This window comes from Natator depressus, chromosome 20 (genome assembly GCF_965152275.1).
Source record: "Natator depressus isolate rNatDep1 chromosome 20, rNatDep2.hap1, whole genome shotgun sequence".
NCBI lineage: Eukaryota > Metazoa > Chordata > Testudines > Cheloniidae > Natator > Natator depressus.
The window spans coordinates 3,611,146-3,623,206 of record NC_134253.1 but is presented as its reverse complement, the minus strand read 5'-3'; the positions used below and the strand labels follow the sequence as shown (position 1 = coordinate 3,623,206).

General features: G+C 68.9%; 1 protein-coding gene across 1 annotated transcript; it reads right to left on the bottom strand.

Moving 5' to 3' along the window:
- Positions 1-449: 449 nt before the first annotated feature.
- MBD6 (methyl-CpG binding domain protein 6) lies at positions 450-10,861 on the bottom strand. Its single transcript, XM_074935544.1, has 12 exons — positions 10,738-10,861; positions 8,470-8,611; positions 7,765-7,895; positions 7,566-7,668; positions 6,890-7,061; positions 5,056-6,429; positions 4,237-4,808; positions 3,745-3,961; positions 2,164-2,336; positions 1,349-1,921; positions 987-1,039; positions 450-885 (listed from the first exon to the last, which is right to left on the bottom strand). The coding sequence occupies exons 3-12, from the start codon at positions 7,869-7,871 to the stop codon at positions 450-452; spliced, it is 3,780 nt and encodes a 1,259-aa protein (XP_074791645.1). The 5' UTR covers positions 7,872-7,895; positions 8,470-8,611; positions 10,738-10,861.
- Between the last annotated feature and the right edge of the window lie 1,200 nt (positions 10,862-12,061).

Below are 12,061 nucleotides of genomic sequence, written 5' to 3'. Positions count from 1 at the left end.
GGGGGGCAGAACGGCAGCGGCTGGGGGCAGCACAGGCTAGTGCCCCCCCATAACACCCTAGAGTCAGCACAGCCCCAGCCCACAGGGGGCGCTGCCACGTCTCCCTGGGATTTCACTGCATTGCAGAATGGCTTCAGAAGTGCTTTGGCAGGCCGCGGCCCGGCACCGCCTCCTGCTGGGCAGCACGCAGGAGACACGGCTTGTGCTTGGAGTGGGCCCCTGGCGCTGCCACGGGGCCGCAGTCCCAGCTGGGAGGAGCCCGTGCTAGGAAACATGCTGTAAGTGCCCATTGCCAGCAACGGCACCTCCAGCCGGGCCCCCCACAGGGTGCCCCCGGCGGGGGCTCGTTCCTGGCTGTGGCTGGCTGGGCCTCAGCTGCGCCCCCCTGCTCAGTTCGCTGGGGCGCGCTCAACTTCGCCTCCCCTGGGTACCTCTGGGCCAACGCTACGTCACCAGCTTCCGGCGGCGGTTCTTGGCGGGGCGGCCAGGCCGGGGGCGCCGCCCGGGGGCGCCGTCCTCCTGCGGGGGTGAGAAGGGAGGGTGCTGCTGGGCAAGGAGTGGTGCCAGGCTGCTGGATCGATGTCCCAAGCCAGGGCACTGGGGAGAGGAGTCAGGACCCCGGGGCCTGCTCTGGGCTCGACCCCTCGCCAGCGGCTGTGGAATGAGACTGATGGAGGGGCCCAGACACCCCTGTGGGGAACAGGAGAGAGATGGGGAGGCTCAGTCCCTGCCAGCTGGGGGGCACTAGGAACTGGGCTGAAAACCAATTGCTGCCAACAACCCACCCTCACCCAGCGGGTGGCACTTACAGTGGGGACGGAGCCTGGCTCGGTGGTAGGGCCCCTTGCTCGTGGCGTCTCCAGGCGGGTGCTAGGCCGGGGGGCGCTGCAAAGACAGAGCACGTCATGGGGGAGGGAATGGGGCAGATGGTACCTGCCCGGGGGGGGGAGGGGGGGCACGGGATCCCTGGTCACACCCCCACTCACCTGACCTTCCTCCTCCGGCCCCGGCGGGATGGGCGCAGTCTCCCGGGGTTCCCCTGCAAAGACAAAGGACATGGCTGGGCCAGGCACCGCGCTGGCTCCCCGACCTGCCCCCCAGTGAGTCTGGCTGGCACCTCCCACCTCCCTGGAGCCTGTGCCCAGGGCTTGGGTCTCCCACAGGGTGACTGCCCTGGCCCCTGCAGGCATGAGGAGGGGTGAGATCTGGCTCCAGTCCCTGCCTGAGCATCAAGGCCTCTAGGCCCTCACCCTGACCCTGGTGACTCGCTTTGCAGCACCCGCTTCCGGGGCCCCTGGGCCAGGGCTCGGGCCCCTGCCCTGCCCAGAGGGGCCCCCCTGTTCCGTACCTTTATCTCCTCTGCTTTGTTGAGGGCCAGTGGGCTGGCCGTGCCCGGCACCGGGATCTCACCATTGCACCTCCAGGCCGGGTGGGGTGGGTGCCCCGAGGGTGCTGCCTTCTCGCCCAGCTCACCCGCCTGCCCATTGAAGTGCCGCCCGCGGCCCCAGGCCCCGCGGCCCCGCCCGGCCCCACGGCGGGCGCTCTTGGTTCTGCGGGGGGCCGCACGGGGGGGGATGTTGCCGTTCAGCTCCTCTGCGCTGCGCCGGGCCCGTTTCAGGGGGGTCCTGGAGCAGGGAGGTCCTGCAGCGCCTACGTCCAGCTGGCCCATAGGGGTGGCAAAGCCCAGTGCTCCCTGCTGGCCTGGCCCGGCCAGCTCCAGGGTGCTTGTGGCCGGGTAGTCCGTGGCCCTGGGCACTGACGGGGAGTCTAAGGCACTTGGCAGGGCAGCGGGGGCAGCGTCTGTGCAGAAGGGGGCAAAGGGGGCCGGCGGCTCAGGCTCTGGGACGCTGGGCGGGTTCGGAGAGGGGCCTTCGCTCAGTGCCGTCACTGGCTTCTCAGGGGCGCCAAACCCGGGGCTGAGCTGCCAGGAGAGGAGAGGGAAGAGCCGTGAGGGGGGCAGGGAAGGGGCAGCTGGAGGGCGTGACGGGGACGCTTCCCCCTGAACCCCCCACTGCTGTGCAGGGCTTCAGCTACAGATCTGGCTAGCTGCATATGCAAATTAGATATTAAATTATTTGAATCAAATGTCCCACATGGAGCTGTCTAACCCCCCTGCACAGCCCTCCCCCCCCGCCTTCCCCAAGCCGCAGCCCCAACACTCACCTGCAGGAGGCAGGCCAGGGGACTAGAGCTGCCGAGCTGGCCGACGACGGGGGGCTGGCCCTGGAAGAGCTGGAAGCCCAGGGGCACTGGCAGGGAAGGAGAGAGCAGCTGCGGCTGGCTCTGGAGCAGGGGGCTCCCGGCGGCCCCCAGGGGGCTCAGCACCGACAGGTCACCTGGGGGGGGGCGGGGGAGAGAGAGAGAGTCAGTGGGGGGCGGAGTCATAGATACCAAGGTCAGAAGGGACCATTACGATCATCTAGTCTGACCTCCTGCACAACGCAGGCCACGGAATCTCACCCCCCCACTCCTGCGATAAACCTCTCACCTCTGTCTGAGCTACTGCAGTCCTCAAATCGTGGTTTAAAGGCTTCAGGGTGCAGAGAATCCCCCAGCAAGTGACCCGTGCCCCATGCTGCAGAGGAAGGCGAAAACCCCCCAGGGCCTCTTCCAATCTGCCCGGGAGGAAAATTCCTTCCCGACCCCAAATATGGCGATCAGCTGAACCCTGAGCATAGGGGCAAGATTCACCAGCTGGATACCCAGGAAAGAATTCTCTGTAGTAACTCAGATCCCACCCCCTCTAACATCCCATCACGACCATTGGGCCTATTTACCATGAATAGTTAAAGATCAATTAATTGCCAAAATCACATCCCATCACCTCCATAAACTTCCCGAGTTTAATCTTAAAGCCAGATAGGTCTTTTGCCTCCCCTTGGAAGGCTGTTCCAGAACTTCACTCCTCTGATGGTTAGAAACCTTCGTCTAATTTCAAGTCTAAACCTCCCAATGGTCAGTTTATATCCATTTGTTCTTGTGTCCACATTGGTACTGAGCTTAAATAATTCCTCTCCCTCCCCAGTATTTAGCCCTCTGATAGATTTATAGAGAGCAATCATATCTCCCCTCAACCTTCTTTTGGTTAGGCTGAACAAGCCAAGCTCTTTGAGTCTCCTTTCATAAGGCAGGATTTCCATTCCTCGGATCATCCTAGGAGCCCTTCTCTGGACCTGTTCCAGTTTGAATTCATCCTTCTTAAACATGGGAGACCAGAACTGCTCACAATATTCCAGGTGAGGTCTCACCAGTGCCTTGTATAACGGTGCTAAAACCTCCTGATCTCGACTGGAAATACCTCGCCTGATGCATCCCAAGGCCGCATTCGCGTCTTTCACGGCCATGTCACATTGGCGGCTCGTAGTCATCCTGTGATCAACCAATACTCTGAGGTCCTTCTCCTCCTCCGTTACTTCTAATTGATGCCTCCCCAGCTTATAACTAAAATTCTTGTTATTAATCCCTAAATGCCTGACCTTGCACGTCTCACTATTAAATTTCATCCTATTACTATTACTCCAGTTTACAAGGTCATCCAGATCCTCCTGTAGGATCTCCCGGTCCTGCTGTGAATTGGCAATGCCTCCCAGCTTCGTGTCATCTGCACACTTTATTAGCACAGGTCGGGCCCTGCTCCCATGGGTCGGCCTGCTGCACCTCAGGGACCGTCCAGTTACCCGCGGGCCCGCCCCAGCGAACCCAGCGCCTGCACCCCTGCCCCCCAGCAAATGGGGCGCCACTCACCCAGCAGCGCAGCACTCAGCAGCGGGCAGACCAGTGGGGGCAGCAGCGGGTGGAGCCTCCCGGAGGAGCTGGGGGGCACCGGGGCGCTGCCGGGCACCGGGGCGCTGCCGAAGGCGCCAGGGGGCTCAGGGGCCCTGCCCTCGGCGCTGGGAGCCTCAGTAGTCGTGGGCGTCGTGCCGGTCGAGGTAGGTGCCATGGGCGAGCCAGCGACACCAGGCTGGGGGCGCAGAACGTAGCATCAGGTCGGAGAGAGCAGGGCTGGGGAGACTCCCGCCCTCCCTGCCCCAGCCCCAAAGACAGAGCAGGGCTGAGGTGATGCCCTAATCCCGTCCCCCACCCCAAGAAGTGCCCCCTGCTGGATGGCCACGGAGGGGCTGAGTGCTTTGCTTGGGACATGCCCACAGAGCCCCCCCAGCACTGTGACATGCCACCCGCCCAGCTGTGAGGAGAGCCGGGTGCCCCAAGACACCCACCCCTGGGGCCCGGCCTTACCTGGGCGTCGGGGGCTGCCAGGCCGGCTGCCAGCAGAGCTGAGTTTAAAGCGAGGACGGCGGGCGAGGTGGGCAGTGCCGGGAAAAGCAGGGGCTGCAGGGGCCCATCCGGGAGGTCCCCCTGGCAGGGTGGGTCGGGCAGGGGCAGCAGGGCCGGGAGGAGGCCGCCAGGCTGCTGGAGCAGGTCCAGGCCGGGCAGGCCGAGGCCCAGCAGGGGTGACTGAGGCTGGCTCTGCAGCAGCGAGGCCATGAGCAGGGTCTGCAGCCCCTGCCCCTCCGGCTCGCCCGGCAGGCCCAGGGCGGGCAGCGGCGCCTCCCCCTGCCCCGGGCAGCCCAGCAGCTGCGGCTGGCTCAGGGCCAGGGAGAAGGGCAAGGAGCCGAGGAAGCCGCCCTGGAGGAGGCCAGGGGGCAGGGAGCCTCCGAAGGGCAGCACCTGCTCCTGGCCCAGGAAGGGGAAGGGCTCGGGGCCTGGGGGCAGCGGGACCCGCGGGACCCCCAGGCTGCCCTCCCCGGTGCTGCTGCTGGGGCCGCAGCCCGAGGCTGCTTTGGTGGCGGCTGGCGAGACGGTGGCACCTGCAAGGGAGAAGGGCTGGGTCAGAGGGGACTGATGGGTGCTGCCCCCCAGCACGCGCTGCAGCTCTCCCGCCCCCCCGCGAGGCTCTGGCATCTTCAGCCAAAGCCCTGCCTGGGTCCCCGTGAGCCAGCCCCACCCCTTGCCCGGCTCTCACCACCCCCCACAGCCTGGCTAGCAGCCAGGGCCCCCCAGCCCTGGCTGCAGCCAGCTGGTGCCATCCCCCCCCCCCCCCCCCCGGGTCCCTACCTGCGGCGGTGCTGGGGGCGGGCGCTTTCGGCTGGGGGGCGCTCCCTGAGGCCAGGTCGGAGGAGGTGGAGGCCAGCTGGCTGAGGAGGCTGAGGAGTTGACTGTTGAAGTCCTGGAAGGAGGGCAGGAGGCCGGGGGGGCTGTCGCCCAGGGGCAGCGGGGGCAGGCCAGGGGGCTGGGTGCCCAGCAGGCTCAGCAGGGATGACAGCGGCTGGCTGGGGGCGAGGGGGGCCAGGGGGCTGCCCCTGGCCTCCCCGGGCGGTGGGGCAGCCCCCGGGGGCGGCCGGGGGGGCTGCTCTCTGGGCCGGGCCCGGGGGGCGGGGGCCTCCTCCGGCCCAGCTGGGCCCTGCTGGGAGTCCTTCAGCAGCCGCAGCACGGTGGGCGCGCGGCGTTGGCGCCGGGGCTTGGGCAGCGCCCGCCCACCCACCACGGAGAGCAGCACGTTGGAGCCCAGCAGGTGCCCGGGTAAAGTGCTAGAGGGGGGCTCATCGGCGTGCCGCTGGCTGGCCAGCTGGGCCTTGGCGGCCGCGCTCAGCAGGCTGCTGGCGGGGAAGGAGGGGGCACCCGGCTGCTGAAGCAGCTGGCTCAGGGGCAGGCCCAGGAAGCCAGGCAGCCCCTTGCCCTCGGGCACGGTGCCTAAGGGCACTGGCAGGTTATTGCTGCTTTGGTTGGCTAAGGCATTGCTGGGGGGCGCCTCGTCCTTGCAGGGCTGGGGGGCCCCTGCAGGGGGCCTGGGGCCCAGCGGGGGCCCCCCAGGCTCCGAGGAGGTGGAGGAGGGGCGGGAGCACTGCGGGGACAGCTCGGCGCTGCCCCCTGGCGACGAGACAGAGGAGAGCGCAGTGGAGGCAGCCAGCCTGCCGAGGGAGGCACCTGCGGGCATGGGGCAAGCGCGGCTGCTCCAGGTGGGGGCCCCCTCAGGGGGCGGCGTGGCGGGGAGTGGAGGCTTCCCCAGGGGGCTGGGGGCAGCAGGTGGCACCATCTCGTCTGGTGGGGGGAAGGGGAGGCCGGCGGGGGAACCCAGGGGGAAGGGCCGGGGGACCGCGTCCAGGGGCTCCAGGCCAAAGCTCTGCAGGGGGAAGGCCGGGCGCGCCGGGTAAGCGCCGTTGGTGGAGCTGACGCAGGGCGTCCTGCCCGGGAAGACGTCCCCGAAGAGGGCGCTGTGGTGACGTGGGAAGGACGAGGCCTGGCTGGGCCGGGTGCTGGTGGGCCGGTCTCCGGGGCAGGCCAGGCAGGGCTCCGTTCGCGCCTCTGGGGCCTTCTCCATGGGCTGGGGCTTGCCGGGACCCTTGCCCTCCAGGCCGGGCACTCTGCCGAAGGGCGCTGGCGGATGGCAGCTGGCGATGCCTGAGTGGTACGTCTGGCTCAGCCCGACCCCTGCAACAAACCGCAGGGGGGGCTCAGCGCCCGGGCAGGCCAGGCTGGGCCCACCCACCCCTCACCCCACAGCTGCCCGGGGCCACTCCAGGTCCTCCCTCCCCTCAGCCAAGATGATGAGAGCCAGCGCGGGGTGGGGGCGGGGTCTGCAGGATTTGGGGGTGGGGAGGCTGGGGCTCAGGTTCTGGGAGGGGCCGGGACAGGTTCTACTGGCAGGATCCAGGGGAGGGGAAACCCCAGGGTGGGGGCAGGTGTTGGATCGGGGAGGCAGATCAAGTCCTGGGGGAGGGTGGGACTGGCAGGGGTGGAGCCATGAGGGGCAGGGGGAGGATGTGCTGGGTGGGGGCCTGGGGGAGCCCAGTTGGGCCCTGGTGCGGGGGAGGATGGGCCCTGGGAGAGCTGGAGGGAAGGATGGGCCCCGGGGGGAGGGGGAGGATGGGCTCCGGGGGCCGCCTGTTACCTGGGCCCAGGCGCGGCGGGCCCAGGGGCGCGGCGCTCTCCATGCTGCGGTACAGGGTGGCCATGGCGACGGTTTTCCGGCGGTGGTTGCACAGCTTGGTCATGTCCTGGTCGCCCTGGGCCCCGGCCCCCCCCCGCGGCACCACCACAGCCGCCGGGTTGAAGTTGAAAACCTGACGGGGGGAGAAGAGGACATCACGGCCGCATCCTGGGGACTGAGGGGCACTGGCTGGGCTGGGGGGGAGGGGGAGCCCAGGGCCGGGCTAGTAGGGGGCTGCGGGTCGGGAGTGAGGGGCACCGGCAGAGCTGGGGGGGGGGGGCACTTCCGCAGCCCCTGCCCATTCTGACCCTCACTCCTGACCCACAGCAGCTGTCAAGGTGGACAAGGAATCTGAGCCCAGGGCAGTGTGTCCTGGCAGTGCCCCCCCAGACCCCTTCGCATGGGGCGAATCCCCCAGGACTGGAGTCGGGTCCCTCCAGGCTGCAGCCCCCAGCCACTGGGAAGCAGGAGGGTCAGACCCCAAGGGTCATCATGCCCCCAGCCCGCCTGAGCCCCAGGCCCCCCTGCCCGGGCTTCCAGCCCCCTTCTCTCCAGCCCGCTCTGGTCCCGACCCCAACCCATATGGGCCCCCACTATCCTTGCCCCCAGCCTGCCCAGCCCCTGGCCTCCCCGGTACCTTGTGCACGTTGAGCGGACACTCCAGGCCACACTTGCAGGTGCCGTCTGTCAGGAGGTAGGCGCGGGTCTGCTCCAGCGAGGTGAGGTTCGTGCCACTAGGACTGAGAGAAGATGGGGGGAGGGGGTCAGGGACGGCTGGGGAGCCCCTCCCGGGGGGGGGGGGGGCTGGGGGGCCACCACTGAGGGGGAAGCCCTACCTGATATACTGCACGGTGCCCTCCTCCACCTTCCGCTGCCAGCCCACGGGCACGGCCACCGGGCACCCACCTGGATCTCCGCCAGCGGGCTCATCACCACCATTCATTGTGCCCCGGCCTCGCTCGGATACCTGCCGAGGCGCTGGGTTAGTGGGGGACAGACAGAGACAGACAGCACCCGCCAAGCAGCAAGGGGAGGGGTGTCATGGGATGGAGGGGGGGGCTAGGGTGGGAGGAGTTATGGGGTCCAGGGGGAGGGGCTAAGTAGGAGGAGTTATGGCAGGGCTGGATCCAGCTGCCCAAAGACTCCTGGGAGCAGGAACCAGACAGTCTGAGCAAGCAAAGGGGCCGCCCAGCTCCCCTCAGGGAACAGACAGGGAGTTGTGGGTCGGGAGTGAGGGGCACCAGCAGAGATGGGGGGAGCCCAGGGCTGGGGATCAGGAGTGAGGGGCACCGGCAGAGCTGAGGGGAGCCCAGGGCTGAACTAGCAGGGGCTGCGGGTCGGGAGTGAGGGGCGTCAGAAGCCTGCATGTTCTCAGCCCCACGCTCCCCCAGACCCTGGCGTCCTGTAATCCTCCCCCCGTTAATCCTCGGCCGCGCCTGACCTACTAACCGCTGCCGGGGCCCTGCGGTGAGAAGGCAAACAGCTGCTGGGTCCCTTAATCCCTGCCGGGCCCCGGCATGGGGGCCGAGCCCAGCTCCTACCTGCTCATGGCTGCGAACATGCTGGCGTTAAGTGCGCACACGCTGCCCTCCTGCGCTCATGGCCGGGCACCCTCGCCCGGGAAGCGCCGGCAGCTCCGTCCGCCACAGCTGCGAGCTCGCCGCAGCCGATGCTAGCCCACGCCTGGAAGAGGGGAGAGAGGGTCCCACCTCAGTGCCAGCCTCAGCGGGGTGAACAGCCTCCATGGCCCACTGGGCAGGGCCTAGGGCGCCCGGCACAGAGACCTGGCTCCTCTCTGCTGGGGTCTGAGCTCAGGCCCGTGCCTGGCAGGCTCGGCTCCTGGGCACAGGGCAGTGCTGAGCCCCGGGTTGAGGGACCCTCACTGCTACCCCCGAGCTACAGATGGGGACAGACACAGAAGGGAGAAGGGGTTAGTCGGAAGGCACACAGTGAGTCAGAGCTGCGGAGAGAACCCAGGAGTCCTGGCTCCAGCCCCCTGCTCTAACCACTAGACCCCCAATCCCGGAGCTAGGGCTAGACCCAGGATCCTGGCTCCAGTCCCTCTCCTCCAGCCTGACAACCCCAGTGTGAGCTAAAGAGGCGTCCAGGTCAACGCAGGGGCCGTGTCTCCTCCCGCAATGGGAAGGCGTCACTCGAGTGGCCTCAGGGAGCCACCCTGGTGCTGCAGGATCCAAGCATGAGCCGCGGCGCCCCCAGCGCGGGAAGACTGGGGCTCCCCGGCGAGCCCAGCACCTGCCTCCCAGGGGCTAGAGCTCAGCAGGGTTTCTGCTGGGAAATGCACCAGAAGCCACCAAAACCAGCTCCCACCGCGAGCTGGTCAGGTTCATCCGAGCCACCAGAGGCCGGGCAGCAGCAGGAGAGGCAGGGTTTACCCCAAGCTCCCAGGGCTGCGATGGGGCTGGATTCTCTCGCTAGCTCTGGGGCTCAAAATGAGAACTGAGGGGCTGGGAGACAGCGAGCTCAGAGGTGGGAAGCTAGGACACGCATGCGGCCTGCAGCACTCCCTGCCCAAATGCCGAGGTGAGGGGCCTGGGATGGGAGGACGGTTCTGCCTTTGGGATTCAGCACAGCCTGACAGACATGGCATGTGCCCAACCGGACAGTGCCCCAGAGATGATGCCCCCCATGCTGAGGGACGCTGCCAGGATCTGGGCCCTGGAAGCCCAGATTTCTGATGCTGATCCACAGGATAAAAACACAGGGAGACTCAATTAACAGTATTTCTGGCCCCATGCCCCCCGGGGTTATTGGGGAGTGTTAAAACAGCTGCCACATCCCACCCCAGAGGTGGCTGCATTTCAGTGTCAGGCCCAGGGACTCCTATCTGGGACAGCAGGGGCTGGGGAGGAGGGCTCAGGGAAGCAGCTGGCTGCGGGGGTCCCAGGAGTCCTGCAGGGACAGCGTCAATTAGCGGCCAACAAGGCCCAAGGAAGGGCACTACACATGAACAGCTCCTCTGTACCCGGGCGTGGGAGAAAACGGGGCTCAAGCTGCTCCCTGAACCAGCTGCGGGTCGCGCCTCCCGCAGGCCAGGAGCGCCGGGGTCCCAGCCCAGCAGCCGTTAGCTCCAGGGGCAGGACCCCAGCTCAGACCAGGGGCCGGCCGGTGGGGGTGGGTGGGGGCAGCAGAGGGTGCTGGCAGCCGCGCCTGGGCCCGGTGCTCTGGAGAGAGTCGCCCGCGCAGCCGGACCGACACCCCAGGCCCCCAGCCCCGGGGGGGGGGGGGAAGGTTGATCGCCCGCGCCAGGCGCTGTACGTGCGCATCGGAGACCCCGTCCCCATTCCTCCATGGGGCTGCTGGGCCCCTGGCGGCGGGGCCCTCTGCCCATGTCACAGGCGGACGGGCGCAAGCCGGGACCCAGCCCGGCCGGACCGCGCCAGGGGTCCCGCTTCCCGGCAGCCTGCCTCGAACCCGGGACCCTCCTCCCCGCCCCCCGGGCCGCGACCCTCCCGCGCCAGCCCGGCCCCCCGCCCCGCCCCCGGGGAGCCGCAGCCCCCCAGCTCCGGGGCACACAGGGGCGGGGCGGGGGGGGGCGGGCTGGTCCCGCCCCGTGTCCCTGCAGCGCCGGGCACCGAGGGGCCAGCCCGGGCCCGGCCGCCCCCCCCGAGCGGGCCCCCCCCCGGCCCGGCTCGCTGCCCCCTGCACCCCCCCAGCCCGGGGCCCCCCCGGCTCGGGGCCCTGCAGGGGGGCGGCCCCGGGCTCCCCCCGCCCCGCCCCGTGCAGGGGGGCGGCCCCCCGGGGGGGAGCGGCCGGCCCCAGCGGCGGGGGGGGGCGGCCCCGGGCCCTACCTCGGCTCATGGCGGGGCGGGGGGGTCTCGCGGCGGCCCCTCGCGCCCTCCCCCCTCCGGAGCGGAGCCAGTGCCAGGAAGAGGAGGGGGCAGAGCAGGGAGCTTCCTCCCGGGCATGCGCAGTGGGGGCCAGGGGCAGCCCTGGGGATTCCGTTCCCAGCGTGCCCCGCGCCCCAGGGCGGAGGGGTTGCTATCCCAGCATGCACCGGGCTCCGGGGAAAACCCGGGCTGGGCTCCTCGGGCCGGGTCCCCGCCGGCTGTTCCAAGGCCCCGGGCGGGGTGGGGGACTTCGCTGGGGCACCCCCCAGACACTGGGGTGGGAAGCCTGGGGGGGCACTGCTGGGGCACCCCCCAGATACTGGGGGACACCGCTGGGGCACCCCCCAGATACTGGGGTGGGAAGCCTGGGGGGGCACTGCTGGGGCACCCCCCAGATACTGGGGTGGGAAGCCTGGGGGGGCACTGCTGGGGCACCTCCCAGATACTGGGGGGCACTGCTGGGGCAGCCCCCCAGACACTGGGGTGGGGGCGCACCGCTGGCGCAGCCCCCCCCCCCAGATGGCAGGGGCACCAATGGGGCTCTGCAAGCCGTGGCGCCTGGGGTAGGGCCCTGGCTCCTCAGCTGTGGCCCGGGGGGGGGCTGGCACACTGGGGTTGGGTTTCTCGGGGGACGAACCCTCCCAGCTCTAACTCACGGGGGTTCAGGGGAACTTCCTCTGCGGGCAGTTCCTGGGGTGGCAGGTTGGGCCCTGGCGCGGACATCGGTGTAACAGGTGGGCCAGGGCCACCTGCCTGGGGCTGCCCGGCAGCAGGGGGGCAGCTGAGCCAAGCACTGGGGCGGGTGACTCTGGGGAGCTGTCCCAGTGCTGCCCCCCACCCCCTGTGTCCGGGGGGCTGGCTGAGGGGACACGGGAGCCCAGCAGCCCCACCACCCCGGTATCCAACTGTCCAAGGTCTGACGCCATCCCACCAACCTCCTGCCCCCAGTGCTGGGGTACAGTGCTGGGGTACAGGCCAGGGCACCCTGGCATGTAGGGAGGGGTGCTGGGGCAGAGTGGGGTGCTCCCCTCAGAGGAAGCTGAGCCCCGCAGTCATGGGAGTGAAAGGGGAAGCCAAGGCCCTGCCCATAGGTGGCCACTAGAGATTCCAGAGACAGGGCATGTAACCCCATGGCCAGGCTGCCTCCCTAACGCCCTTGGGGTTCATGTGGAACCTCTCCTTCGTAGGGGGGTTTGGGGGCTCAGCCCTCTGAGCTCCACTGGGATGTGCTCAGACTATCCCCAGCACCTCCCCCTGGGGCTCCTCTGGCGTGGGGGGATCCCGG

What these genes read in the sequence shown, in the direction of transcription:
- MBD6 (XM_074935544.1), bottom strand. Translation starts at nt 7,871, where the DNA reads ATGAATGGTGGTGATGAGCCCGCTGGCGGAGATCCAGGTGGGTGCCCG. An exon ending in GCTGAGTGCTGCGCTGCTGG is followed by an intron (nt 2,337 to 3,744) that starts GTGAGTGGCGCC and finishes GCCCCCCCCCAG; the next exon opens with GTGACCTGTCGGTGCTGAGC. An exon ending in GGCCGGAGGAGGAAGGTCAG is followed by an intron (nt 886 to 986) that starts GTGAGTGGGGGT and finishes CTGTCTTTGCAG; the next exon opens with CGCCCCCCGGCCTAGCACCC.